At 38.8% G+C, this 27,270-nt stretch overlaps 2 protein-coding genes across 2 annotated transcripts; one reads left to right on the top strand and one right to left on the bottom strand.

The window, feature by feature from the left end:
• The first annotated feature begins 1,471 nt into the window (after positions 1–1,471).
• SKA3 (spindle and kinetochore associated complex subunit 3) lies at positions 1,472–9,555 on the top strand. Its single transcript, XM_015814419.2, has 9 exons — positions 1,472–1,590; positions 1,942–2,006; positions 2,669–2,834; positions 3,959–4,301; positions 6,670–6,734; positions 7,237–7,412; positions 7,596–7,790; positions 7,887–8,007; positions 9,410–9,555. The coding sequence occupies exons 1-8, from the start codon at positions 1,488–1,490 to the stop codon at positions 7,965–7,967; spliced, it is 1,194 nt and encodes a 397-aa protein (XP_015669905.2). The 5' UTR covers positions 1,472–1,487; the 3' UTR covers positions 7,968–8,007; positions 9,410–9,555.
• Positions 9,556–12,120: 2,565 nt separating this feature from the next.
• SAP18 (Sin3A associated protein 18) lies at positions 12,121–16,746 on the bottom strand. The gene is made up of 4 exons (XM_015814407.1): positions 16,549–16,746; positions 15,037–15,146; positions 13,540–13,662; positions 12,121–12,525 (listed from the first exon to the last, which is right to left on the bottom strand). The coding sequence occupies exons 1-4, from the start codon at positions 16,618–16,620 to the stop codon at positions 12,369–12,371; spliced, it is 462 nt and encodes a 153-aa protein (XP_015669893.1). The 5' UTR covers positions 16,621–16,746; the 3' UTR covers positions 12,121–12,368.
• Between the last annotated feature and the right edge of the window lie 10,524 nt (positions 16,747–27,270).

Below are 27,270 nucleotides of genomic sequence, written 5' to 3'. Positions count from 1 at the left end.
CCTGCAGTTCTTGATAAACGCCCCTCTTCTCTCCCGAAGGAAGAACGGAGTCTTTAGATAGGCTTGAATATTGAAGGGCACCATGGATTAATTGCCAGCGAGATTAGACAAATATTTTCTTCCCCAGAACAGGTAACAGTACTTGTGCATGTGCTAAAAATTGGGATGGTTGAAATTGTGCCAATGTACAATGTGCAGATGGAGAAAGGCAGTGTCTGGAGGTGTGCACAGTACCGTTTCATTTTCTGTTACGGTTGTAATGGTTGTTTAATTCAATTTAGACACCAAGTAATTCCAGGCCATTTGCAAATAATGACATAAATGCTCATACAAACGAAACCAAGGTGGGATCAAGACACAATATACAGACAAAAAAAATAAGAGACACACCCAAAAGAGCCCCACCTGCGTCACTCCAATGCCTGGGAGAACAATTAGGTCTTGAAGGCTTTATGGAACACCAGGGTGGGAGTGGCATGGATTTCAGGGGGATTTCATTCCAGAGGACAGGCACCATGACATAGAACAGAGGTCCCCAACCTTTGGGGCACCAGGGACCAGTGCCATGGAGAAAGGTTTTTCTGTGGACCAGAGGGGGTGTGGTTTTGAATGTTGCCTGCATCCCGAGGCTGGAGCTTTGGTTGTTTGTGCAGCCCGCTTGCTGGCATGCTGCGGACCGGTGCCGGTCCACAGACCAGGGGTTGGGGACCCCTGACATAGAAGGGACACTTTTGGGATTCTTATAGATGACACTGTTTAATCAAAGGAACCCAGAGCTCTCCAACTGTGCTGGCACATACTGCCCAGACAGAAACCACGGGAAACAGGTAATCCCTCAAATATCCTAACTTGATACGAGGTAAGACTTTATAGGCAATAACCTTCATCCTGAATTGTACCCAGACGCCAACTGGCAACCAGTACATTTCACTGCCTGCACTGCTGTATTCTAGACCAGGTAAAGCTTCTGAGTGATTTTTCAAGGGCAGCGCTATGTAGAGCACATCACAGTAGTCAAGCCTAATAGTGTTGCTTTGTGGGAGAGCCCTTTAATTTTTTTTGAATACATAGTGATTTGTTTAAGGCAGGGGTGTCCAACTCGCAACATCACATGATATGTTGCGACGTATGTTGACTTTTTTTGCATTGCCGGCAATGGGGTAGGCGTGGTTTTGGCATGACAGATCCGGCCCGTGGCCTGGCAGTTTGACACTCCTGGTTTAAGGCTTGGGAGGAAAGCAGCATTTCTCACATAGAAATGCAATATAGAGGGAAAATACCTAGAATTAGATAAATATATGTGCTACTAGATCAACTGTATTTTATATAAATCTGCATGTATGGAAAGGCTGTTTCAACTATTTCTAAGCTATAATATATTTTTAGCAATCTTTTAATGCGTTCATTTAACATAAGTTGAAAAGTTGAAAACTTTCATATTCTTTCCGAAATTCATCTTAGGAATGATCTATTAGCTTTTCTTCAGTATGGATTTAACAGGAACGTTCTTCAACAAACTGCGCACTTTGGCAGTCACTTTGGAGAAGCAGGCTGAGCAATTTAAGCAAATTTTACTCGAAGAAGATGAAGGTGAGAGTGCAGTAAATAATTGCTTTGCTTCAGAAAGCTTATGCTAAGACAAAACCAAACAACTTGATTTTGGCTTAAACAACACAGTATGTAAATTTGGACACTGTCATTCTGCATTTGAGATATTAGCTAAAACATTGTTGTGTTACTGATTCAGTTCACAAGAATTATACATTTAATTGGTTCATTTCTGAAGCTCTGATGTTCCTAGGACTCCCAACCAATGACCATGCTATTTTCTGATATTGCTAGAACATCTCATCTTTTAAATAACAAACATTGATGTACAGTGTTGTATATTGTTTTTCTAAAGATTTTGGTTGTGATTATTTATTTTCAAATGTTTTGAAGAATTTGAAGATGATTCTTCAATGAGATATCTACATGAACTCTACTCTGAAGCCAGAACACTAAAGGTAGATATGGCCTGCTTCTCTTTATTCTCTTCACCTTCAAATTGTTTCTCTAGGACTTCATGGTTTTTAAATGTGTTAAAGTCTGGTTTAGTGGAAGATCAGTATGTGTGAAAATTAGCTTCTCTGTGTTAGGTAGTATCCTATGATAGTATTTCATATTCCCTGAGATAGAAAACCTGATTTCTTTTATACCAGGGGTAGGCAACCTCTGCTCTTTTATGACTCATGGATTTCAACTCCCAGAATTCCTGAGTCAGCATAGCTGACTCAGGAATTTTGGGAGTTGAAGTCCATGAATCATAAAAGAGCCGAGGTTGCCTACCCCTGTTCTATACCATGCCTCCTGAAACCTTCCAGGATAAATTTGTAATATTTCCAGAGAACCCACCAATCCTAAGATCTTCTATTAGGAGATGATAACCTTATTTAAAAACACAAATCATTTTGAATAGCGTGAAGTCATAATTAGACATGTTCTAAAGTAAACTATGTTTTTATTAAAATGAAAAACATAGGAAAGGAATCTTGTTGCTGCTTCTATGTAATAAGCAGCTTTTGTGCTAAACCTGCCATGTAATTTGCTAATACACACACACACAGAGACTATTAATGTTTATTACTTTATAATAATCAGTTCTAACTCAAACAAAAACAAACCATAGGCTGATGCTGATAATATTCTACATACAAGTTCTTCAGAAAGAGATGCCACATACGACTTCATAAAGGCCAGCAAAGTTCTGATGAAGAAAAATGCAACCAATCTTGGAAAAATAAGAGATCTGTTTCAGAAATATGGTTACAAGCCATTTATTGGCAAGAATGAAGGTAATTTTTCCCCTAGAAAATTTGGTGTTTTAATATACTGTACAATTTATGTGTGCATTACTAATATTAAAAAGAATAGACACTTCAGCTTGGCAATGCCTAATATTACACTTCATCTTTTATAGCTTTGAATGTCTGATCTTAACATTGCTGCTAGGTTTGGCACTGCTTAAGTCAAAAGTTTAAAAATTTCTATAATATGCATATGTACTAAAAACCGTATGCCTCAATTTATTTTAAATTTTTGCCAGTTTTCCTAAGATACAAAATTTACTGGTCTCTGTTCTGTAAAATAAGCTCATCTATACGTAGCTTCTAATTATTCCCATTGTGTTTCCTTCCATGGCATTTGAGGATGCATGTTCATACTGGTATAACCCATAATTATTTAAACCAATTCAGATTATCTCCACTGCATCTATAGGGTGGGGATATGATGGAACATTTGCAGTAGTAGTAGTAGTAGTAGTAGTAGTAGTAGTAGTAGTAGTAGTAGTAGTAGTAGTAGTAGTAGTAGTAGTAGTAGTAGTAGTAGTATGGAATTTTTTATTCTCTTATAACTAAGTACAGGACGTATATGGAATAATTGGTATAATGATATATGCAGTCTGATACATCATAATATTAAATACGGAACCTCTAGATCAGTGTTTCTCAACCTTGACAATTTTAAGGCATGTGGACTTCAACTCCCAGAATTCCACAGCCAGCAATGTTGAAGTCCACATGCCTTAAAATTGTCAAGGTTGAGAAACACTGCTCTAGATTAAAAGCTTTGTGATTACATTATATTGTAAATGCATTCGAAATAAGTATTTGTTTAAAAGTGATTTAATGATTTAAAAAATGATCCTCCTAAATTCTTTAAATATATACATTGCTAAAAACATAATACACTTTGGCTTTAGAATTATTCATCTCTTATTTTTATATAGAGGTCATTATTGCTTATTCAAAAAAGCATGGTTAAAATGCTTGATTTAGTGGTGAAACCTTGGTTATAGAGCAAGCAATGGTAGTGATAAAAGGGCAGGATTTATACAGAAAATCCAAATTTGTGATGTATTTGTTGACTTTTGGTATGCCTTATCACCAGATTCATTGAGACAATTCTCTTCTTAAAGCAATAAAGGTTGAAGATGAAACCAACGCTGAATCTGCTGTATCTGATGAAATAGAGCCAAAACCTCTTGATTTTCCTCAAAAATCATCTGAATCTCATAGTCCTCTGGAAACTCCTCAGCTTTCAGATTTTGGGCTTTCAAAATATGCCCTTCCAAGTTCTTCAGACACAGTACACATTCCACATAGCCAGAAGGAAGATGTGAAAGTGGATAAATCTGAATATTTGTCACCCAAAATAGAATATTTCAAAATCCACGGGCATGATCTGTCTGTAAATGATGAAACCACAAATTTAATGGAAGACCAAACAATCTTCTTACTTAATAAAGCAAGAAAAAATAGGTAAGTAGTATCCCTGGAAATCACTACAAAAATATAACGATTATTATTTTCCAGTAATTTTGTATTTTTATGTCTGAAGTAATAAGAGTAATATTTTTGATGTTATCTCCTTACATGGATAAGTATATCATTTCTGCTGCCCCATCTCTGCAGATTCCAAGCAGCTTTCAAGTAATAATATAATATTGAAATATAAAGAGACAGTAGCATAAACAAGAAGGCCATGATGTATCTTGGTGCAGAATCATGCATTGAAATGTTCAAACATGTCCAAATAGCTTTCTGAAGAGCCATATTTTCATGGCTCTCCAAAACTAACAGGGAGGGATGGCCTCTGAGGTAGAATATCCCTGAAAAATTCAAGCGTAGGATCTCTTTAAGCAGCACTCCCTACTATATCTCACACAATGAGCAAATGCAACTCAGAGAAGGCAGTCTTGTATATGTACAAGCCCTAAGCCACATTGGACTTTAAAGGTAGTAATTACTGTAGCACCTTGAAGTGTACTTGGAAGCTAAGCAGTTCCGAAAACAGTACTGTAATATTACATGAGTGGACCAGAACAATTTGGGTCCTGCATGCTCAATCATCTTGCAATTTCCAAAATGTCTTCTATGGCAGCCCTAGGTTGATCAGTTACAGTAAACCAGCCATGAGATAACAACAACAAAGCTGTTGTGATGTGAGCAAAGCTTTCTGTAGTAAAATTGACCATTATGTTGCAAGGGGCTTCTTGGCCAAAGCTCCTTACCTGCTGTTCAAAGAAGAGCTGTAAGCCTGGAAAAACCCCTAGCTTGCAAGCCATGACCTTGTAGGGAACCCACTGGGAATCAAAAATGAGCTGTCTCTGAATATAGTTGAGAAAGGGTTGATATATTTCAATAGTGGCGAACCTATGGCACGCGTGTCAGAGGCGGCACTCAGAGCCCTCTCTGTGGGCACGCGCGCCATGCCCCGGAGATGGCAACTGTCCCTCTTCAACCAGCTGCCCGCTAACACGCCGAGGTCCCACATGGCCGGATGCATCCCAGCACCCATGCGCTCGCTGGCCTCTGTGTGCAGGGACCGATGGTGTCAGGCAGCGGCCGCCCCGGCCCCTGCCTTACCTTGCCCTGTGACAATGGCACCCCCACCCTGCCTCGCCTTGCCTCACCTCACCCCGCAGGACGAGTCTCCTGCCCAACGCCCCACCTGCCAGAGACCCCCTGGATCTCACCCAACCCTGCCTGGCCCCCACAGGTGTCCCTCCCCCCGAGCAACATCGAGGTGATCATGCCCACCTTGGCCACACCCACCCAATCTGCCATGACCACCACAGCCACGCCCACCCAGTGGGCTATGCCCACCTGGCACCCGGCAATAAGTAAGTGGGTTTTGGGTTGCAGTTTGGGCACTCGGTCTCTAAAAGGTTCGCCATCACTGATATATTTGTTGCAAAGCATCGCAGGAGAAGACATCAGTTATAGTTGAACTCTACTTCTCTTGACGGTTGGTCATGCTGGTTGAAGCTGATAGCTCATAATGGTGAGAATTGTGTTCTTTAGGCTCTCAACAATTATGCTGCTGAATGTCAGTAGCAAGCTGCTGAAACTAATATGGTGCAGTTTCCTATCATTTTGATGGAAAATGAGGAACCAGTAGTGTAATTCATAAGTTAGTATAAAGTATGATAACAAGGAGAGGGATTGGAAAATCCTTGTGCTGGTCACATGTGATATACCCCATCTAGTGAGCATTAGCATCTGGTCCAGCTCGCTCATCCATCACTACCCCCAAATTGGTTGATGTATACCACAAAAGAGGTTGCCCAACCCTACCCTAGATAACCTCTGTATATTTAGGTCGTCAAACCTTTATATAATTTTATAAAGTACAAGAAGACTCACAATCTATAATTTAACTTAAAGTAAATATCAAAAGAATGGGAAGAAAAGTAGATGAGATATTTTTCTATTTTATTTTAAGATATGGATATTAGATTTAGAAAAGTGAATAAGAAATAAAGTCAGTAATGACATAGGTAACATTTATTCTCATTTTGCTGTTCCTTTGGAGATAAACAACATTATGCAAAGCATAGAAAAGGAATAAGAAATAATAAAGCAAAGAAAAACATGGAAAAGGAAATATATCTAAATCTAGTTTACACTAATATCATTGCACGTTCTATTGTATACATATCTTTCTATTCTTACAACCATTAATTTTATTCTTCCAATAATTATGAGAAAATACATATTTCCAAAAATGTATTAATTCACATCAGCAGTTTCCGCAAATAGAAGACTTGTATTGTGTCATGTATAAGATTAGTTGTACTTTTGTTTAAATAATAACATTTTTGTCTTTTGCTAATAACTTGATCAGATCAGCAGTGGCAATGGTATCGAATCAGAATGTGGTAGCGCTCAAGCAATCAAATGAAGCATATGGTAAGTCTTATTTAGGTCAAATAACTTCCGGGATATCTTGTATTCCTAAGTTGAAGTCTTGGGAATCAGCTTGAGGATGTCAAGGTTGGGAAACTGTGCCTTAATGTATTTCATCCAACATTTGGGATTTGATGAATAACCCCTTGTTGTGAAGGAAAATCTTACAGTTTCTGAACTTGCTTCTGCTGAGCCCACAAATCAAAAGTCAGATCTCTTCCTATAGCATTGACAGTAGTATTCAGGGACATTTTCCCTATCTCCACCAGCCAAATATCTCCAAATAGGTTCTAGATGAGAGAGGAAAAAAGAAACAATTAGGAATCTCAAATTTGCAAAAATTGCAGAAAAGAGCAGGGGGCATATTAAACTGTCCTGTGCATTCTTCTGATCCTGCTGAATGAGTCTTCTTTTTTCATGAAGCATATTTCTTAAATCAATCCTTTGATCCATTTTTTTGCATAATTTAACATATTTTCAGTGTGAATATATCAAATGTTTTCAGATTATGATTCTTTGGCTTCACCTGCTGCACCTGAGTTCTGCACACCTGGAGTGAAAATTCCCCACAGAAAGACCACTGTTTTATCAGAGTCTCCAGAAAGTAATCATTTGGATATTCCTAAACACACCACAGAAATACTTCCACTTGATACAAAATCTCAGCAAATACAACCTACGGTAAGCATTGAGCACCAGACTGGCAAATTTTAGGAATCTCTTATTAAAATGTCTTGTCACATATTGAATCCTTAGTATGCCTCAAGAACAATATCTCTATGATTGCTTGATTTAGTTGCTTAATATGTTCTGAAAAATATAACTATGTTTCAGAATTTCAACACTATTTTTTTCTTTCCTTAGCATGTAAGTGCCACTAAGATAGTGCCAGATAATGATCTTATTATAAAAGACAGTGTTCGACCTGTCCTGGATTCAGACAAATATCTGAAATGTATTGAAGAACCCGCTTCTCCAGCAAAGTCAGTATATGAGGACCTCTTCAGTTCACCATTACCACCGCCCGAAATAACTGTGATTCCAAAGAATCTTTTGCAGGTTTGACGTACAAAATTAATTTGCACTAAAGTTATCATTTCATCAGCAAAATTGGAAACATCCGTTTTTCAAACTCTCTTATTTAAACTTCTTTAGATTTTATCCCAGTACAATCCAAATATAGAAGTACCCAGATCAGCTGAGAAAGGAACTAAAGAAGGAAATACTTCGGTTTGAAAAAAAGCAATTTCTTTGTACTGATAACAAAGAAAAACAGGTAAGATTTGAGCAAAAAGTACATTTCCCTTATATTTTGTAAATGAAAACAGAGTTTTCGAAAATTGAGTTTTTTGCACTTTCGTGCAATTGAGATTTTTTTTTTATCTTTGCCTTAAACAGTGGTCAATCAAAATATTTGGTATCCTGATAGTTTTCTGCCACCCTTTCCTTCCCCCAAATAATTTTTATGCCATCTTGGCAGGAAAAAAAAGATGAGCATTGATAGTATAAGTAGTACTCTATCCTTATATATAGTATTTAGTTTGGCCTGGGTCACACAAAACATAAGAGATATTGTTTCTTGTAAACAAGTTAACCCAAGTGCTATTTTTACATGATAACCAAGAATAATATTTTCTATTTTTAATGAGCTTACTGAATATTTTGTCTTTTAACTACCTATAATGATCCACTTAGTATCCTTTCTCTAAACAAGCCATTTTCACACTTTCCTGATGCTAATCATTATTGTCAGGAAATCAATTTGTGGCTTAAGATCTCCCAACATTATTTGTCAATTGAATAAAGATGCTACAGTTATTTCCTGGGGTGAGAGTCCTATTATGAAGGAATCAAAATACTCATCCTTCTCAGATGCTTTGGATATAAAGCCTTACCACTCTAGCCAATGAGTAGGATTATGAAAGAAGAAAAAGTAAAAGGTAGGAATATAACAGACAGTTCTCCCACAAAACAGTGTAAACACTTGAGGCCTTCAAGGATCTGAGTATTTTGTTTATACTCTGCAGGAACTTTCCAATGTGGGGAAATGGGCCCACAAATAGAAAATATGGAATAATATAAACATATGTGAAGTTATGCTCTTTGGGCAAAAAAAAATCTAAACATCCCATTAGGACTTGTAATATAGAGTTTTCATAGGCATTTGGTTAGCTCAGGGGTCTTCAAACTTGGCCCTTTTCTGACTTGTGGATTTCAACTCCCAGAATTCCTCAGCGAGGCATACTGGCTGAGGAATTCTGGGAGTTGAAGTACACAAGTCAGAAAAGGGCCAAGTTTGAAGACCCCCGGGTTAGCTAATGCAAGAATGCAACATTGAATCAAACAAGCCTTTGATATGATTGGCTTTACTTATAAATTAATATGCAATATGCACTGAAGAAGGCAAAATGTGGATAAAATGTGAGAGTGAATGAAGCCAATTCACTTTCAATTTTTTAGGAAGAAATGAATGAAAAGTTCTGAAAAATAACTATACTGCTTTTCAGTTTCCCATTAAAACTAACTCTGGAAGTGAAAACACAAATAGAATGCTATTTCCCTAATTGAAAATCTTGTAAAATAAATGTTCGTGTCTATTGAAACATGTGCATATACTAATAGCTGAAGATAATAAAACAAGATTATAATATAAATGTGCTTCATTATTACATTTGCAGAAAATTCTCGGGATAAAATGAAGACTAAATCTGATTTTTTTCTTCGACTACCAATCTAAAGAGGTTTTGGAAAACTTAATAGGAATAAAAAACTACTTTGTAAACTATAACTTTTAATTTCAAACTATTAAATCATTTTTACTCTCCTGTAAAAATCAATAAAGAACTAAATATGCTGTCAGTTGATTAAATTATTTGTAAGCATGTTGCCTTTTGAATCACTGCAGTTGTTAAATGAATTATGTAACTGTTAAGCAAATCTGGCTTCTCCCATTAACTTTGCTTGTCGGAAGCCAGCTGGGAAAGTTATAAATGGTGATCACATGACCCCAGGACAACGCAACTATCATAAATACATGCCATTTGCCAAGTGCCTGAATTTGGATCACGTGACCATAGGGATGCTGCAACGGTCATGTGAAAACTGTCACGCGTCCTTCGTCGTCCGTGGAAACAAACCAGGGACATAGGAACCAGTTGACAAGCGATTTTATTCTGTGCAGTAATAAAGTCAGCGCTGGGAGTGATCTACTCCCAGCACTTTACATAGCCTTCCCCACCCTGCAGTTCCGCCCCCAATCAACAGGCCAGCATCCTGCCTTCGGATGTAAAAAGCAGCATTCCAACGCCCGGCCTCCCCGCCGCCGTTCGGTTCAGGTGTGTGTCCCAATGGCGTTTGCTCTGGCCTGGAATGGCGTTGCCAGGACCCCTTCTGCCGACGGACACATCCTGAGCCCTGTGCCGCCAATCCGGACTCACGGGGCTGTTCCGGCTCTCTCCCACGCCGGTAAGCCAACACAAGCCGCAGGCTGTTGGGCCTCCGCGCGATGCCCCGCCCGTCGGCAACGTCACCGCACCGCATCCTGCGCCGCCAGTAAACCCGAGCTGAAACCGGAGTCTGCTGTGATGGAGCGCCGACCAGCTGACCCTTCCAGGTCGTCTGGGTGCACTCCGTAGTCCGTGCCCGGTCGGCCCTGCAGACGGCGCCGGGGCCTCTCACACCACCTGGTAGGCCTGCTGCGCTGGCCGGGACAGCTGTATCGCCCTGCTGCACTGGTCGGGACAGCTGTACCACCCTACGTGGCGTTTCCGGCGGCCAGCTGCTTGGCTTCCCCCCTCCCGTGTATGTCGAGCCCACGGGGCTGGACAAAAACTGTTCATAAGTCACTTTTTTCAATGCTGTTGTTAACTTTGAACTATCACTAAACAAACTACTTGTATCTGTGCTTTATCCCTCTGAGTTCAGTATTTTATCTGCCCTCAAATAAATAAAACCGGGGTTTCTGGGACATATCTCAGAAGCTAAAGATTATAGTAGCCTTGATATAGAACCAGTAAATACCCGAATAACGCATATTAGCACTTTAATGCTACTAATAAAGAACAATATTTTAAATTGCTAGATCTACACTTAATTCTTATCAAGGGAAATGTTATGTAAGTAAACATTGCTTTTAATCATTTGCCTAGTTACCATAACTACCAATATTTATCAATTCCAGAAAATATATTAGGGATTAAGATTTCTGTGAAATTATTAGAGAAAATATGATATACGCTATTAAATGTTTGACTTGCTAGTAAAATAGGATTATAGTCAAAATAATATCCTATCAGAAATATAGAATTGTTTCAACATTTTAGAAACAAGTTTTCAGTACAGATGCATTTTCAGACCACCTCATCTATTTTCTAGACAGGTCAAAAATGCAACAGTGAGGATTAGCATCGAATTCAGATAGAGACGCTAATGTGATTGGCAAGAGGTATTATGACATGTGACGTTCCAGACATGCAGACTGTACTTTTGGCAGATAACATAGGAATCTTGGAAATAGCTGAGAAACTCATTTTCCAGTTGGGGGGAGGAACAGTTAAATTGGGATAAGAATGTGACATTGGAGGAATTGGGGAACAAAGAAAAAGTATAGATGAAAGGAATTAAGAGAGCCTTGGGCTGTTAAAGATAGGCATTTCGACTGATTCAAGACCACCTAAGGATAGTTGTTATTTTTCTGTCCCCATCTTTCTTAATCCACCTCCTGATTGTATTTGTTTCCACTATTTCACCCTGTTTTCCTTTCTCTGTCCTCCCCCACAGCTTTTTTCTCTATTCTCCTTATGCAACCCTTTGTTCCTATAGTGCTGCAGAGTTTTCAATGTTGCTTGTCCATTCACATATTAAAAAACCAGAAGCTTTTCTCCTCCAGAAGAAATAAGCAGCAATGATTTTTTGGCTATGGAAATTACATTGCTTGCTTGCTCTGCTAACAAAAGAAAATGTGTCTTCTAGCAATAGAAAGTTCCATCTCTTCCTTGCTTCAAAAAAGGAAAAGAGGTAGAGTTGAACTTCCTCCTCCTCAAAATTAACACTGAAATTAGTCTGCCAATACTTAAAATTTGGCACTGAATGCCACAGTACTATCTATAGGTAAACTAACTGTAGTTACCAGGGTTTTTTTTTCCTTTGGCACAATAATGCACAGAGGTGGGACCAGGTGCATTCATTGTGGGAGAAAACAAACAATTACGGACAGAAAAGTAAAGCAATGCGATAACTTTTTCGGGAATATGGCACTGGAGTAGTCCGTATTTTTCTTTGTATATTTATTTACTACAGCATTGTTGAGGCAAGAATGAGCACCATGTATATTCTAGTTCATTTTACAATAAAATTATATTTATGAAATACACATTCCTTTAATCACAAACAAGTTATCAATGGCATATTTATTCCCTAACAAGTTTTTTAAAAAATACAGAGAACAGCTGTGTTGTTTTGGTCAACTTTATAAAAAAAAAAACTGACAAAGGAAACTAATAGCTTGAGGGCACACCTTGTACAATAACATAATTCAATTATCAATCCTTCTTAAGATCACTAAGTAAAATAATCAGTACAATAATGCAGATACAAATTGATGAAGGTCTATGGATGACAGTGATGTAAGGCAAAATATTAGTAAGGTCTCATACGACCAGAAGGAGGTGGCGCTCGATTTGGTGGAGTAATTGCTATGTCTAGGTAATCCCCTATCTGGAACTTCTGAGACTGCAAAGTCATGGAATCATCTGTGCCCTTTCTTCCCGACATTGTACTACCAATTTCTTTCACCCTGTAGAAAGAAACAAAGGAGACATTATTTTCCTCCAGGAAACCAAGTTATTCAAAACCAAAATGGGAAAAACATGTTGAACATAATTATGTAACTCAACATGAGATATTTTACCTCCTTTGCCCTAGTACTATCTATTGTGAACACTGGGCATGAAGATAATATGCCAGAAAATTGGAATTAACCATATATCCTTTTGTGTGTGTTCTTCAAGTGGTTTTTGTGTGTGTTATACGTAACAGTGTTAACATTTTCTTGTTTAGATTTGTGTCTTATTGACCTCAGCAGCTTTTCAACCATAATCCTAGACTTTGTTTCATGTGTTATCTTCACCTAACTTTTTTAGTATTAGTTAAGCCTATCTGTAATGTTTCAATACAACCTTGAGTTTGTGGCCCATTGCAAATACAAAGACTGGGAAGCATGCAAGACAAATGCATATTATTTTAGAGTTAATGCTTTAAATTTATAGAAAATGTCTAGCATGCACACAAAAAGAATGATAGCTTAAATGTTATTGAGAAATCATACTATAAACAATTACTCAACTTATGCTAAGCTGCCCTACAACTAAGCAATTGCATTGGAAGAACAGATGTTCTCTAATCTAAATGTACAAAAATCCTACTCATAATTAGCTATCTGAAATTTGCAACTTAAAATACTCATCTCTGGCTACCAAATTTAAGCTCTTTGTAATTTCTTTAGAGAGGAATTATTATTTTTCCTAGCATCAAATAACTTTCTCCATCTGAAAGAAATCAGCTGCTTTCTCCTGAAATAATTGACAGCTACAGTTCAGAGATATATACTTATTTCGCACCTGCCTAACTTTACAAATATATTTTATAGGAAAAGGAAAAGTATATAATTAACCACTGTAAGAAGACTCTTTAATTTGCAAGCACTAAGTTCAAGATTCATCATTATATTAATTTTTGTTCTATACTGTATGCTACAATTTTCAAACAACTAACAACACTGTAGATTCTCTGTTACCATCAGCTGTATTACCTGTACCCAGGCCTTTTAAGATCTGTATAAACTATTGCAAAGTTGAAATGTGTCCCCTTCTTTCTTGCTTCTGGATAGACTTCCTTCACTAAACTGGTCAGCTCTTTTAAAGTTGCGTCCATCCTGGAGGAAAACAAAATCAAGGTCAATTTAGTTAATATAGATTCTTACTTTATGGTATTTATAAAACTTAAGAATCCAGAGAACTGAAAAGTACTGCATCAAATATTTTTCCCACTAAGTACTTCACAAATATTTAATTTCTTTTGGTGGTAAACATCTTTTTCAAAATTAGCTTCCTCTGATTTCCCAAATTATGTGAGCACCAGAACACAGAGATATTTTGTATTTTCTCAAGTCATTATGTCTTGATTCTAATTAGCACTTAATTCTTTTTTTGCAAAGCATTCATGTAGAAACCCATCCATACATCTACCATATTATTGTCTTTCATTAGTAGTAAGCAAAGGAAATTAAAGGAGGAATAAAATAAATTTAGCTTACCTCAACACCACAGCCCTCCATATATTTTCCTTTGCCAACCATCCTTGGTTCCATCCTATCTATACACTCTTACTTTACATCCTTCAAACTTCTTACTTATTCTAAGACATTCAGCTCCATTCAAGTCTTCCCCTTCAAGTTACTGATCTTTTTTATATAATTTAGTTAGTCCTTGTTCCCTGTATAAGAGGAAACCTCCTCAAATTACTTTTTTATATAAAACTCACTTTTGAATTCACTTTCCTGACCTTCCATATTATATCACACACACCTTAAGTACCCCATTTCCATTATATTCAATTTCTTCTGATGTTTCTTCTAACTTAACTAGGTCACTTCAAATATCCAAGTGATAAAAAACTCATTTATTTTTGTTTCTTTTGTCAAACATTAATTCTCCCAAATATTAACCATTGCCTTTCCACCAATATTTGCATGACTTAATTTTTCCATGCATGTTACCATTCAAATAGAATATACAAATCACCTACTTGCTCTAGCAGCCACCTATATTTAGCAATCATATAGTCTTTTTCTCCTCTCAGGCATACAGATTAATTTTCAGGTGCTTTGTTTTTTTTAGGAATATGCAATAAAATATACATATCCATGTTTTCTGTCTTTAGAAGCATAACCTACATATCTATCAACAATTATGTTTGTGAAAAATCAGTACAGACAATTCTACAAACAAATTAAGCAGACTTCTTTCTTTGGTGAACATGGCAACGTTCACACGTTTCCCAAATATGTCTGTCTTACTCGCTAGAGTGCAATTTCCACTGCTACAAACTGTGTCCATTAATAGGAAAGCTATAAAATAGACTTCCCAATTTTTCTGCCTTTTATCTATCAGAAGTAGGACTTTTGTACACTAGAAAAAGCAGCAACCCCTTTCTGCTATCATACCATAAAATATACCTTACATGTGTTTTTAATGCAATGTTGAGATACAGGCAAATGGTACCTGTATAGGGAACAACTACAACTCACCATGTGTAGATCTGAAGTTCACTGGAAGGTACATTTCCTCGTGCAAATTCATCCATTCTGTGATGACGCCCATTGTTCGTGGTGAAGACTCTCAACAAGAGGGGACAAGTCTGCAAAGCCAACAGCCAGTCTTAACTGTATTTATACCATGTATCATTGATTTTGTTGAGAAACAGAAAAAGAATATAATGCATATGTAACACAGAAATCCTATCCTTCTGAAGAATTTTCAGAGTCTGTTAGCAACCAGTGAAAAAAGAGGCAATTTATGATTTTGTTTTCCTTCCTGCACCACATCGTTTTTTCTCCAACTTACCAGCTTCACAGTTAGCATACATCTCCAGCCTATGCAGCAGCTTAGAAGACTTTAATTTAAAATCTACTGCCTGCCTTAAACAATACTTCTGATATTTCCATAAACTCAAAATTGGCTCAAAACAATCCCAGAGGTTTATGCCTTTCTACTAAGATTATCTCCAACCACAAGGTCTTATGAGTCCATAATATTTATGATTCTTCAACTACTGCGCCCATTTTGATAGAAGTCTTTACTGATTGCTAGGCTTGGATACTGTATTCTATTAATCTAAATCAGCTTAACAAGATGCTGAATTTGCATATAAAGATGGCTTATTATGTCAATTATCTACATAGCTATATAAATGATATCAGTACTTCTAAGTTTAAATACACTTACGGTAGCTAAAATATTTAGAATGTTTTGTTAGTTAGCGCATAGGCCTTTCTCATACTCTCATTTGCACCCTCCAAAAAAAAGCCTACAAACTCTTCTAGATTTACCAAGCCCAATGATACTTAGGCATTAGGCATTAAAGCATATAATTAAGGTCATATATGATTGATGCTTAAATGGGAAAACAACAAGATAACTCAAGTATGTAGGTTGGATTGAGAAATCAAATCATGGATTTGCAAACCATTCTCATATTTTTGCCAAGAAAACTGCTTGGCCATTCCCAGATACTCATTATAAGTAAAGCTTGACTTGAATGAGACTTTAAGGGCGAGTATGACAAACGCATATTTGGGATCACTCATGGCAGCAGAGTGAGACTACCTAGGCTGATAAGTAATTATCATTTAATTGCCATGTTCGCGCAACCCGAGAGCCAAAATCAGCCAACCGCATTTCAAACCTTGGTGCAAGATACAAAACTCAGTCCGTGTAAATTAATTTATGCTCGTTTGTGGCACAAATGTTCCCAGTAGACCCACAGTAGACATAACGGCAGGGAAGCACATCGTAGAAAACACTCGACGGCTCTCACAAAGTGGCGAGAGAGATGAAATTGCAGGAAGTTTCCATCCCGCTTTGCAGAGAGCTTTCCCACGTTCAGCTATCCTTCATCTCCAACCGATCAGATTTTTAAATGCGAGGACGAATGTGAGGCTTGCTCGCCATCGCAACCTGAATACAGCACGGTCAAGGCGAGCCAAGCGATAGCCAACCGGCCCCGCTTCTCCCCGCCATCTTCAACTTCTCCTTTGTACCTTCTCGCGGTCTATCGGCTTTTCGGGCTCTTTCTTAATCTCCTCCTGAGTAACGCGAGACTCCACCGCCATCGGGACGGCTCTTCGTCCGACTCCCCCGTCGAAACTAAAGCGCGAGGACTTCACGCCGTTTTCCAACCGCCGACCGACAAGCTCACCCGGAAGCACTTTCTCAAGCTCCGCCGAAATAAGATGGCGGCGCCCACCCAAATCGGGCTGCTTTACTGGGCTTCCCCGCGGGGGGGGGAAACTCTCGCGATACTTAGGTGTGCCCGAGAGGTAAAAGAGGTTCTGAAAAGGCAATTCTTTCTAAATGGCCAATACGGGTCGGCTGCTAGAGATGAATTTTAAGGCGAGGCGTGAGGGAAGGGCTGCAATACAGTATGTCTGTGCACGCTTGACGATGTGTGCGCTATAACTCCCAGCATGCTGACTAGGGAATTCTGGGAGTTGAAGTTCACGCATCTTCTAGTTCAGGGGTAGGCAACCTTGGCTCTTTTATGACTCGTGGACTTCAACTCCCAGAATTCCTGAGTCATAAAAGAGCCAAGGTTGCCTACCCCTGTTCTAGTTGCCCATGTTAAGAAACATTGCAGTAGGTGATGGGCGTTGAGATTGTTTAATGAGTTCTCCCACACGTTAAAAATGTATTAGAATCAAAAATAGGTGGCTGTGCAGTTTTCTTGACAATATACAGAAGTGGTTTGCCATTGCATTCGTTCTTTGGATTTTTTGTTTCACTTCCCAATCTTGCCTAAGGCGTGGGAACTCCTGATGGTCTAACCTCGTCTTACCCTTTCAGCTTTTGAATATCATGTATCGTGGCCTTTCGCACAAAGAGGCTTAATATCACTCTTACGTTTGCAGGTTCATGGATTATGCCTTAAACTCTGGCCAGGTTTACACAGTATTCCAGACATGTCAAACACAAGGCCCGGGGGCTGGATGCAGCCCGCGAACTGGTTTCATGTGGCCCACGAAGCCATCCTGGAAACAGGGAACGGCCCCCGCTGCCTTGGCCCTGGCCCATGCCAGCTGGGAGCCAATGTACAATTTTGTGATGACCATCTTGGCACTTGCCCCGGTGGACCATGCCTTGGCACTTGCTCCGGTCCCACCCCCTTCTGCCAGAGACCCTCAGATCTGTCCCACTCCTGCCCAGGCCCCCATAGGCACCCTTGACGCAAATTATGTAGAACTGGCCACGCCCACCCAGTAGACCACACCTACTCCATCCACACCCACCCAGTAGGCTGTACCCACTCTGGCCACACCCACCTGCCCCCCCCCAGGGCAACCACAATGCTGATGCGGCCCTCAGTGAAATTGAGTTTGACACCCCTGCAGTATTCTGAATGAAAAAGTGGTAACTAGGTTGCAGCTCAGTATGTTGTACAAACTTAGATTAATTTAGTACATGATGGTTAAATATGCTAGCTAAATTTGTGATATGCAAATACCATAACATGAGGTATTTGGAAGCTTAAATAATACTCATCTGAAGTATGCTGTATGGAATTTCTTAATTGTTTATTTTTTTCTATAAATGTAGGCTATGTGCATACATCATAGCCAAGTCCAAACAGAAAAATATAGTATGATTATCAGTACACAGTTTTTAATTATAGTAGTTAGAAAGCATGGCTAAAGTCTATTAAATGGATTCATATAGTCATTTCAGCCTGCAAATTCTTGATGTAATTTATCTGCACATATATTTGTTGTTATAATCAGTTTTATAGGTGTGACACTCAGCATTGCTCATTACTTGTTAACCAACAGTCAAGAATATGGTGGCCTAGTGATAACAGATCTGTGTACTGCAATGACAGTCCCGGCATCCTAACCTGTTCTATCACTCATGCCCTAGTCATCTCTGTCTGGACTATTACAATGCACTCTACACTTGAATCTAGAAGCTTCACTTGATACAGAATGCAGCTGCACAAGCAATTTTGGGTACCTGCATATGTAATACCTTTGCTCCACATTGGGTGCCAGTTAGCTTCCAGATCCAACTCAAGGTGCCGGTTGTGACATATAAAGCACTGATGGCATGGTGTCAGGCTATCTATGAAACCGTCTTCGTTCCATTACATCGGCCCACCCCACCTGCTCAGGAAGGGAAGGTATGGTATGTTGCAGACCCCATCAGATAAAGAAGTCTGGTGGGGTCTACAAAGAGAGTCTTCTCTGCCATTGCCCTATGGCAGTGGTGGCGAACCTATGGCACAGGTGCCAGAGGGGCACTCAGAGCCCTCTCTGTGGGCACGCGCGCTGTCGCCCCGGTCCTAGGCCTTCAGCTGGGTTTTATAAAACCTTTTCGCTTTAGGCCTCCGCCGCTGTGTGCAAAAAAAAAAAAAAGGTTCAATCAGTCAATTTCAACTTCTCACGGGAAAAAAAAAGATCTTGCAAAGTTGGAATTGATTCATTGAACTTTTTAGTCCCACCCAGTCTGCCATTACCACTGCAGCCACGCCCATCCAATGGGCCACGCCCATCCAATGGGCCACACCCACCCGGCACTCGATGATGCATAAGTGGGTTTTGGGTTGCAGTTTGGGCACTCGGTCTCTAAAAGGTTCGCCATCACTGCCCTATGGAATATTCTCCCCCCAAAGGTGAGGCAGTGCTCTACACTTCTGGCCTTCTGAAAAGGAGTTAAAACATGACTCTAGACTAAGTGTTGTGTGGGGAGCTCAGAACAGCATGCAACTGCAACTGGTTAGTACCCAAAGAAAGAGCCCTTTCTTTGTCTTTTTAACTAATTTTTAACAAGATTTAATTATCCTTTTCTTCCTTTGAACTTTTTTAAAAAAATAATAATTTTATATGCTGTTTTTATTTTTTAACATTTTATTGTATATCGACCAGAGTTTATCTCTGAGGGAGATGGTTGGTTCAAAAAATGTGGTATATAGAAAGATCTGGAGAGTTACAGTTGCTTTTCCAGCTGTGTACTGATTTGTCAACAGACTATTGTAAATTTCACAATAGTAAATAGTAAATTTCTGTGGATGCAGAATAATCTTAATGAACTCTCCACATAGATCATTTTGATAAAATACAACTGTTGCTTTTTTGAAATTTTGCAAAGATTAGCTAGATGGCACTCATGTCTGTTTTCATGCTTAGGATCTAGGGAACTGAAAATTCAATCAAACCAAAAAAGCTTTTATCGTACTATTTTTACCATTTATTAAAAGAAACATTCTAAATCTTAGAAAGCAACAGAGCCCTTCACACTGAATTGGCAAAAGTAGTGAATATTCTGTGGTATTTTGTAGATAGGCAGAGCCACCAATTCAGCTACTATAATTTTTTTTTCTAAGCTCCCTGGATCCCAAGAGCCAGGCAAGATCAATTGACTGGTCAGTTGAGGAAATCAACTATTTTGTCTACAGCAGTGCTTTTCAAATCTGACAACATTAAGATGTGTGGGCTTCAACTTTCAGAATCCCCAGCCAGCATGCTGGATGTTGGTCTGCACATCTTAAATTTGCCATGTTTGAAAAAACTGACCTACAAGGCTGGCATAATTGAAAACTCATTTTGTGCACCAAACAGAATATACACAGGTGGGACATTTATACAAATGAAGCTTTGTACAATGCATTCGGGGAGCAGAATGGCAGTTAGTATCATTTCAAAGAGAGCTGGGTTTTGGCAGATTTTAAATTGAATGCCTAACAGGTCATATAAGTTAATTCTTTTCTCTCTCTTTTTTTTTTAGCAGACAGTCCTTACCCCCAACATACTGGAACTGAGAGCCTCTGAATTTGTTCTGTCATATTGCTATCATATACAGTACATATATCATTAATACAGACACTCTGAATTATTATTTTATTCTGGTTAGTCTAAGAATAAATTGTCAGAAATATTTGAAGAATTTTATTTATCATACAGTTAAGAATGCACTGTGCTCAGAGTAAAGAAACAGAGGGGTCACTTGTTTTGAATAGTAAATGTATGTTTAAAGGGGGTGGAGTAGTGTGGACAGGAAATTAATTCCTCATAGGGAATGAATCATTTGCATTCTTGGCAGTCAAGTTCAGATTTACAAGAATGTTCGGCTTGATAAACTTCCTTCCAAAGGTTTTAGCTCAGAGTGCAAAGATGGCAGGAAAGATACGCAAAAAAGGATACAAGGATAGACCTTTTTTAACAGGACATAATTAACGAGGTAATTCAGGCAGAAATTGTGCAAGGTAACAATTAACTAATATTTTGTTTCTGATTGCATTGACCACCAAGCAGGGTTTATAATATGGGAACAGCAGCTAAACTGCTGGTGAGCTATCAGTACAACATATATTTGTGAAAATGTGTTTCTTACATTTGTACTACCTCGACTTGTGACCAAATTGGGACCAGAAATGCCATTACTAAGCAAGGTGGTTGTTAAACGAAACTTTCAAGTTCTCACCCATCTACCTGGTTAACATTTACCTGGAAGTGAGTCTTTTTGATTGTTGCCACATTCTCTGGAACTGCTTGATGTATAATGCTGATGTAATACCTTTTTTTTAGGTAAACAGTATGGTGAAGCTTTGACTTTTCTCTGATTTTGGTTGGCTTTATTCACTTACTCATCTAACCGGTTCTCATCCTTTTGATTTATTGTTTTAAATATTGTTTTTACAGAGGGCAAATTGATTTATAACCACAACTGGGACCAGAATTTCTTTCATTAAATGAGGTGATCATTCAGCAAGCCATGCCCTATTTTACTACCATTTTTGTCACAGTAGTTATGGTTGTTAAGTGAATCATGTTATTAAGCAAATCCATTATGCAATTACACTTCATTGTTGGAAGTGTAGGAGTGTTGCCAACCTTCTGAATTTTTATCATGTGACATTGCAATAGTTTTAAGTACGAAGGCCAGTCGTAAGTCACTTTTTTCAGCACTGTCATAACTTGGAATGATTGCTAAACAAGTGGTCGTAAGTCATCGACTACCTACCCAGGACATTTGGAGAGCATTAGATTGGAGAAAGATGTCCCAAAACTGCTTTTTTCAGGAGGCAACTGGACTTTCTTGTGTTTCTTTGAAGACGTTTCGCTTATCATCCAAGAAGCTTCTTCAGTTTTTGGATTTCCAGAAAACATTGCAGACTACAGGAACTCTTTGTGCTTCAGTTTGAGATGCAGACAACCCAGACTCATCCCCAACATCCTGCGCCTGTCTTCAACAGTGAAGGGACACCGGGCAGAAAACATCCTGCAGCCAAGAAGTCTCCGCACACATTTGCACTACTCAAGTGACCCTGAGGATACAGGTAAATCTCCAAATGGCTTCAAGGACTCTCTAAAAGAATGCAAACGACCAGCTGTCTGCAAGGAATATAAATCCTTCCATTCCCCACCATCCAGTCAGAGCTGAAGAAGCTTCTTGGATGAGAAGCGAAACATCTTCAAAAAAAACCACAAGAAAATCCAGTTGCCGCCTGAAAAAAGCACCTTTGGGACAACCATGACCTGGATGACTGAGAGTCTCCATAGACATTGGAGAAAGATACTAAATGATATGGGCCAGTGCAACTGAATGTGCTGATGGCTTCTGAATCCTTCATTGAAAATAAGAGTAGAGATTTGGAATATTAAAAAGTTAGATGTGCCTTACCCTAGAACAGGGATAAGGAATTTATTGCCCAAGCTTTTGGTATGAATGAATGGGTTTTTTTTACTTGGACAAAATTGTTGAAAACTGATAGCACAGTTTCCTACCATTATAAGGTGTAACAACATTACAAAATACTGTAGCATATGCCTTAAAATAGGCTTAACATAGCTTAAAAAAAAAGGAAGATCAACCCCAAATTCCATGAAAAACTGGCCAACCATTGCTTTTTAAAACATGTTAAACATGCTTCCAGCCACCAATTGTTTGTCTGTTCCTGGCTTCAAATTCCTTTAAATTCTGAGTTTTAACTTGTTTCCTATTTTTATAATAGCCGTAATTTATTCAACTCAGTTTTTGGGAACTGCATAATACACTGATCACGGGTTGGGTTTGCATAATAAAATAGGCTAAATAAGCCGATGTGTCAGATACTGTACATCATCTACATCTGCCAAATTGATTCATGAACAAAACCTGGTATTCTAATTCCATCTCTGTTCTGCCTTTGAGTAAGTTTTTGATTCCTGGTAAGTGCCTGGACAGGTCCCTGCAATTTTTTGGCAAGGTTTTCAGAAGTTATTTGCATTACTTCTTCCTGGGACTCAGAGTGACAAAGCCTACTGGCTTTGTGCCTAAGGCAGGATTAAAAAAAAAAAATCAGTCTCCTGGTTTCTAGTTGGATGCCTTAACCACTGCACCAAACTGATACCATAAAAGAGTTAAGGCTGGGATAAGCAAAGGCCACTGCCTTTGAGATTGTCTATACTAACTATTGCACCTACAGTACTGCTTGGAAAGTGGATGGATGGATAGATATTTAATAAAGATAGTTTATTTAATAAATAAACATCAAGCTATATTTTTGCTAGCTGAACTGAATGACGTCTGCCTGTTCTGATCTGAATATAAGGAATTAAACAGAAGAACTATATAAGTGCATAAAATCATCATGGCTAAGCTGATTCAGAGAACTGCCTTGGAGTGGAAAGGAAACAACCTAAATGATGAAGAATTTAGCAGAAACCACACCCTGGAAGAGAACTTAAATGGCATTTCTTGACATTGGTCAAACCCACTGATGATAAATGATGTAGGGGTTTTTGGTGGGAGCAATGTCTAAGTAAGAAGAACTTGGTAATGTTGTATACATAGAATTATTTATAGTATGGAAAACCTATAGGAAAAACTTTCCACTGCTAAGAATTAGCTGAATGTGAAATGTTGAAGCAGACAGAAGGCAACGGCTTATTTCTAGCTCACTGTAGAGAATTCTGTACCACTAGTAATAGCTGACAGGACATCCATGGGGTCAGGGATTTGATTGTGTGCTTGCAACTGCTATTTTGATTATATGTATGTGTGTGTGTGATTATATATATATATATACGACTAGTAATTAAAGTGAAAACTTGACTCTTGGGTACATTCATTACAAGACAATAAGTAACACTGATCACCAAGAGAGTAATTAAAAGTGTTTAAAAGCGTCTAAAAACATTAAAAGCATTTAAAAACATTTAATAAAATACAAAGTAACCGAGCTTTCGTCGGGTGCTCCCGACATCATCAGGGTCCAAAAAAGACGGTACCTGGGAGGAACTTATATGCAGTCTCTAAGTGCCTGCATCCGGCTACGCGAACGTGTAATCAGACCCAGCTTCCTGTGCTACAAGTGCGTTTCTTCTTCCCGTATGCAATCCCTCAACATCCCCTCTCCATTCCTCACTGTGTATCTTTCTAACACCAATACCTGGGCTGGGCGGACACCCCCCCCAATGCATATATATATGCAGGTCTTGGCGTATTCGGGTCTTTTCCCATGTAAGATTGAGAGTATCTTGGCGACGTTTCGACGAAGTCCCATTCGTCATCTTCAGGCTGGTGTTTTCAGCTTCGTGCTTCTAGGAGTAATGTGTGATCGCATACAACCCGCCTTGCCTACCCTATAAGGTTCCATCCAAAAAAGATGCTGGAACTCCATTCTGGGCGTTCTATGAGAAAAAAAGCCCTGTATATAATAGTTTGAATAGTTTTATTAGAAGATTAAACAATTTAAGGGAATAGAAGACAACAAAGAGCAATTAGACATGCTACTTAGATATTACATGCATGTACAGAGGTAGCATGTCTGTCAATAGCTGTCACTGGGAACTGCAAGCCAGAAGAACTGTTGCATTTATATCCTGTTGTGAAGTTTCCATAAACTTCTCACTAACTGTGAGAATAAAATACTGGGTCATAGATGCAGTACAGTGGGTTTTCCTGCAACACAACTGAACTCAAAGATCATTTTTAAGTCTTTATGCTTGGTGCTGATAGCATGGCTCTGGCTATAGCCGACCGCACTGGCTAGTAACAATGAGCTGCTGCAACCAGCAAATGAAAGAAATGTATGGCTATATTGTATTGTGGGTGGCCCAGATTTGCTGAAGATGGGTGGTGGCCATGTCAATGTCCTAAATAAAATAAATGAGTCTGAGCACACAATACTGTTTGCAAAATATTCATCGTAAACACTCTTGTCTAGCCTGCAAAGAGAGATCTTGCTATTCAGATGTCAATAATAAGCAAGATAATTTTTGTTACATATGCAATAACTACTTGTTCCTGTTCCATGGGTGAGGAGGGGTTAATGCTTAAGATCTGAAGTTATGAAAGCAGAGACAGCTTCTTTGTCAGGCACAGGCCTGACCCTTCAGGACGAGGTTCTTCAGGAATGGAGGTCATGCAGCCAGCATCCTGTCTCGCTAGGCGTGCAGACACACACCCAATTCAGGAGTGTCTCTCCAGCTTTTGCTATACTTGCCTGTTTCTTGATAAGGAGCAAATTCGAACAACTACATCAAATTCTCCAGGGCAGTGTTTCTCAACCTTGACAATTTTAAGGCATGTGGACTTCAACTCCCAGAATTCCACAGCCAGCAATGCTGGCTGTGGAATTCTGGGAGTTGAAGTCCACATGCCTTAAAATTGTCAAGGTTGAGAAACACTGCTCCAGGGGTTTCCACAGAAAATGAGTTTAAAAAAAGTCAGAATAGAGGCTACAGACATGACTGAAGCCCATCCCTCTTTAAAATGCAGTCCCTCCTTTCCTTGTAACCCCAATAATCCCTTTTCAAAGAAAACAGTGCCAAAACAGATTAAATCATCCTGCCTTTATTTACTGCCTGTTAGCATTTTGCTGCCTTCACTGAGTAGCTCTTACACTCTTTTATTTGCGATAGATTCCAAAAAGTTCTTTTTATTCCTCTTAGCGGCTTTTGCCTAATTTTATTTCTTCTGAGTTTCAGCTTTCCCAGCACTACCTTGACCCACTCTGGACTATCCATTTGTTCTCATTCTTGGCCATTTATTCAACTTTCACCTCCAGGTTCCTTCTTTGGTTTTGCAAGTCTTTTGTTGTATCCTTCAATAGCTTTTTTTGTAATAATGACAGTCATCCCACCATGCCTTAGTTATAATTATTCAATCATATTAACTTTCCTGTTCTAAGAATTCAAACTTTATTTTCCTTACCCTGAGCAGTACTATATGGATACTGGCAGCAATGAACCTTTTTTTTTTAATGGTTTATGAGGTCTTAGTAAGCTTATCCCTCCCTTACTCCTGCAATGTAACCAGCCTTTGAATGAAGTTCTCACATCGGGGTTTCCTTCTCCAGTCACTGTAGACTTCATTTGAAATGCCCCCAATCAAGCTTGATTGCTTTACCCAAACACATTTTTCCTTATCTTTGGAGGAACAACTTAACTTATAGTATGGTCTCAGAAACCATCTTTCATGAACATTATTTCCATAGTAGTATAGTTGTTCTGCTTCCAAAGCTCTTCCATGGACATGAAGGATGGTTGAGTTCATTCCTTGAGTTTCAGAAGCCAATATGTGCATAAACTTAGGAACCTACTAACTGATAAACTTTTCAGTCCACACATGAATGAACTGAAAGGGTTATCAGGTAGCAGTCTTCGTGAATCTTGGCAGCTTCTCTATTACATTCCTTATCCACACTCCCATAAGCCCTAATTGCTGTTTGGCTGCATATTTATTCCTTTCTTAGATTGGCTGTCGACTGCATAGTATCAAAAAGAAAAGTAATTAACAGAATTGCTTTTTGAATTCATCATCTGAGCATCCTTCCCATATTTGTTAGCTGTCCCCGTTTGCTACGTGGTTTACCCTATATTCCTCCTCTAAGCAGCCTCTACTTTCTCAGCAAAAAAAAAAAAGCAATTACTCAGTCACCCTTAATAAACCCTTCAGCAGCTTTCAGGACACACCTAGTGCAATTAACATCTATTCAGAAGATGACCTTTTAACCCATATAGCTAAGCATAGTGTCTCATAGTTTTGCTGCTCAAAACTTCTCTTACTCCTGTTGAATTCTGCTTCCAAACATTTGATATCTCTCCCCATTTCTTGTTCAGAGATCTGAGAAGATACCTTGTTATGTACCTATCAGGGCTGCAATATCTGGGCCACAGTATCTGATCTCAGCTGCAAATATCCAAGTAACCATTGGATGGCAACAATTGTTTCTCTGCTGCCATTTAATGGATCATATGTGCCTGTCCATCCCACTACTGATGTATCTACCAGCTTTTTGCTTTCTTTATCCTAATGCATATTACAAGTCTTTGGAGTAGAAATTTTTATACAGTGCATCTAACTCATAGCTGGGGTAAATCAGTTGCATTCCTGACTAAAGCCAGACCAACGTACCAAGCAGAAGACTGGGTTTATGTTGGACCCAGAATGATGAAAATACACAATTCCATATAGCCACAAAGCAAACAAACTATGACTTTGGGTTAGCATAGTGTGCAAACCTGACAATTAACCTCTTCCTTTCAAGGCTTTTTCTAAAGCATTGGGGAAAAGCAATGATTACGTATTTTTTCCAAGCATTATGAAGCCTAGGATAGACAAGCAGCTATTTTCCAGTTCTTCTGAACAAGCGATGTCTTTTGATATTATTGTTAACCATAATATATGTTTCCCATTCTGGCAATAGATTGCCTGAAAAATCTAAACCGAGCTGTTTTTAGGCTGTTCAAGGGAGGAGTTTTGTGATATATTCCTTCTTTTTAACACTG

Source organism: Protobothrops mucrosquamatus, unplaced genomic scaffold (assembly GCF_001527695.2).
Source record: "Protobothrops mucrosquamatus isolate PMUCROS unplaced genomic scaffold, P.Mucros_1.0 scaffold249, whole genome shotgun sequence".
NCBI classification, from domain to species: Eukaryota; Metazoa; Chordata; class Lepidosauria; order Squamata; family Viperidae; genus Protobothrops; species Protobothrops mucrosquamatus.
Note: the sequence above shows the minus strand (reverse complement) of the source record. Positions and strands in the feature narration are given on the sequence as shown.

Excerpts from the sequence above, each read along its gene's own strand:
- SKA3 (XM_015814419.2), top strand. The coding sequence starts at position 1,488 with ATGGATTTAACAGGAACGTTCTTCAACAAACTGCGCACTTTGGCAGTC. Across the intron at positions 7,413-7,595 it reads CTCAGCAAATACAACCTACG|CATGTAAGTGCCACTAAGAT; the intron begins GTAAGCATTGAG and ends TTCTTTCCTTAG. Across the intron at positions 7,791-7,886 it reads TTCCAAAGAATCTTTTGCAG|ATTTTATCCCAGTACAATCC; the intron begins GTTTGACGTACA and ends AAACTTCTTTAG.
- SAP18 (XM_015814407.1), bottom strand. The coding sequence starts at position 16,620 with ATGGCGGTGGAGTCTCGCGTTACTCAGGAGGAGATTAAGAAAGAGCCC. Across the intron at positions 13,663-15,036 it reads GAACTTCAGATCTACACATG|GATGGACGCAACTTTAAAAG; the intron begins GTGAGTTGTAGT and ends GTTTTCCTCCAG. Across the intron at positions 12,526-13,539 it reads CTTAAAAGGCCTGGGTACAG|GGTGAAAGAAATTGGTAGTA; the intron begins GTAATACAGCTG and ends TTCTTTCTACAG.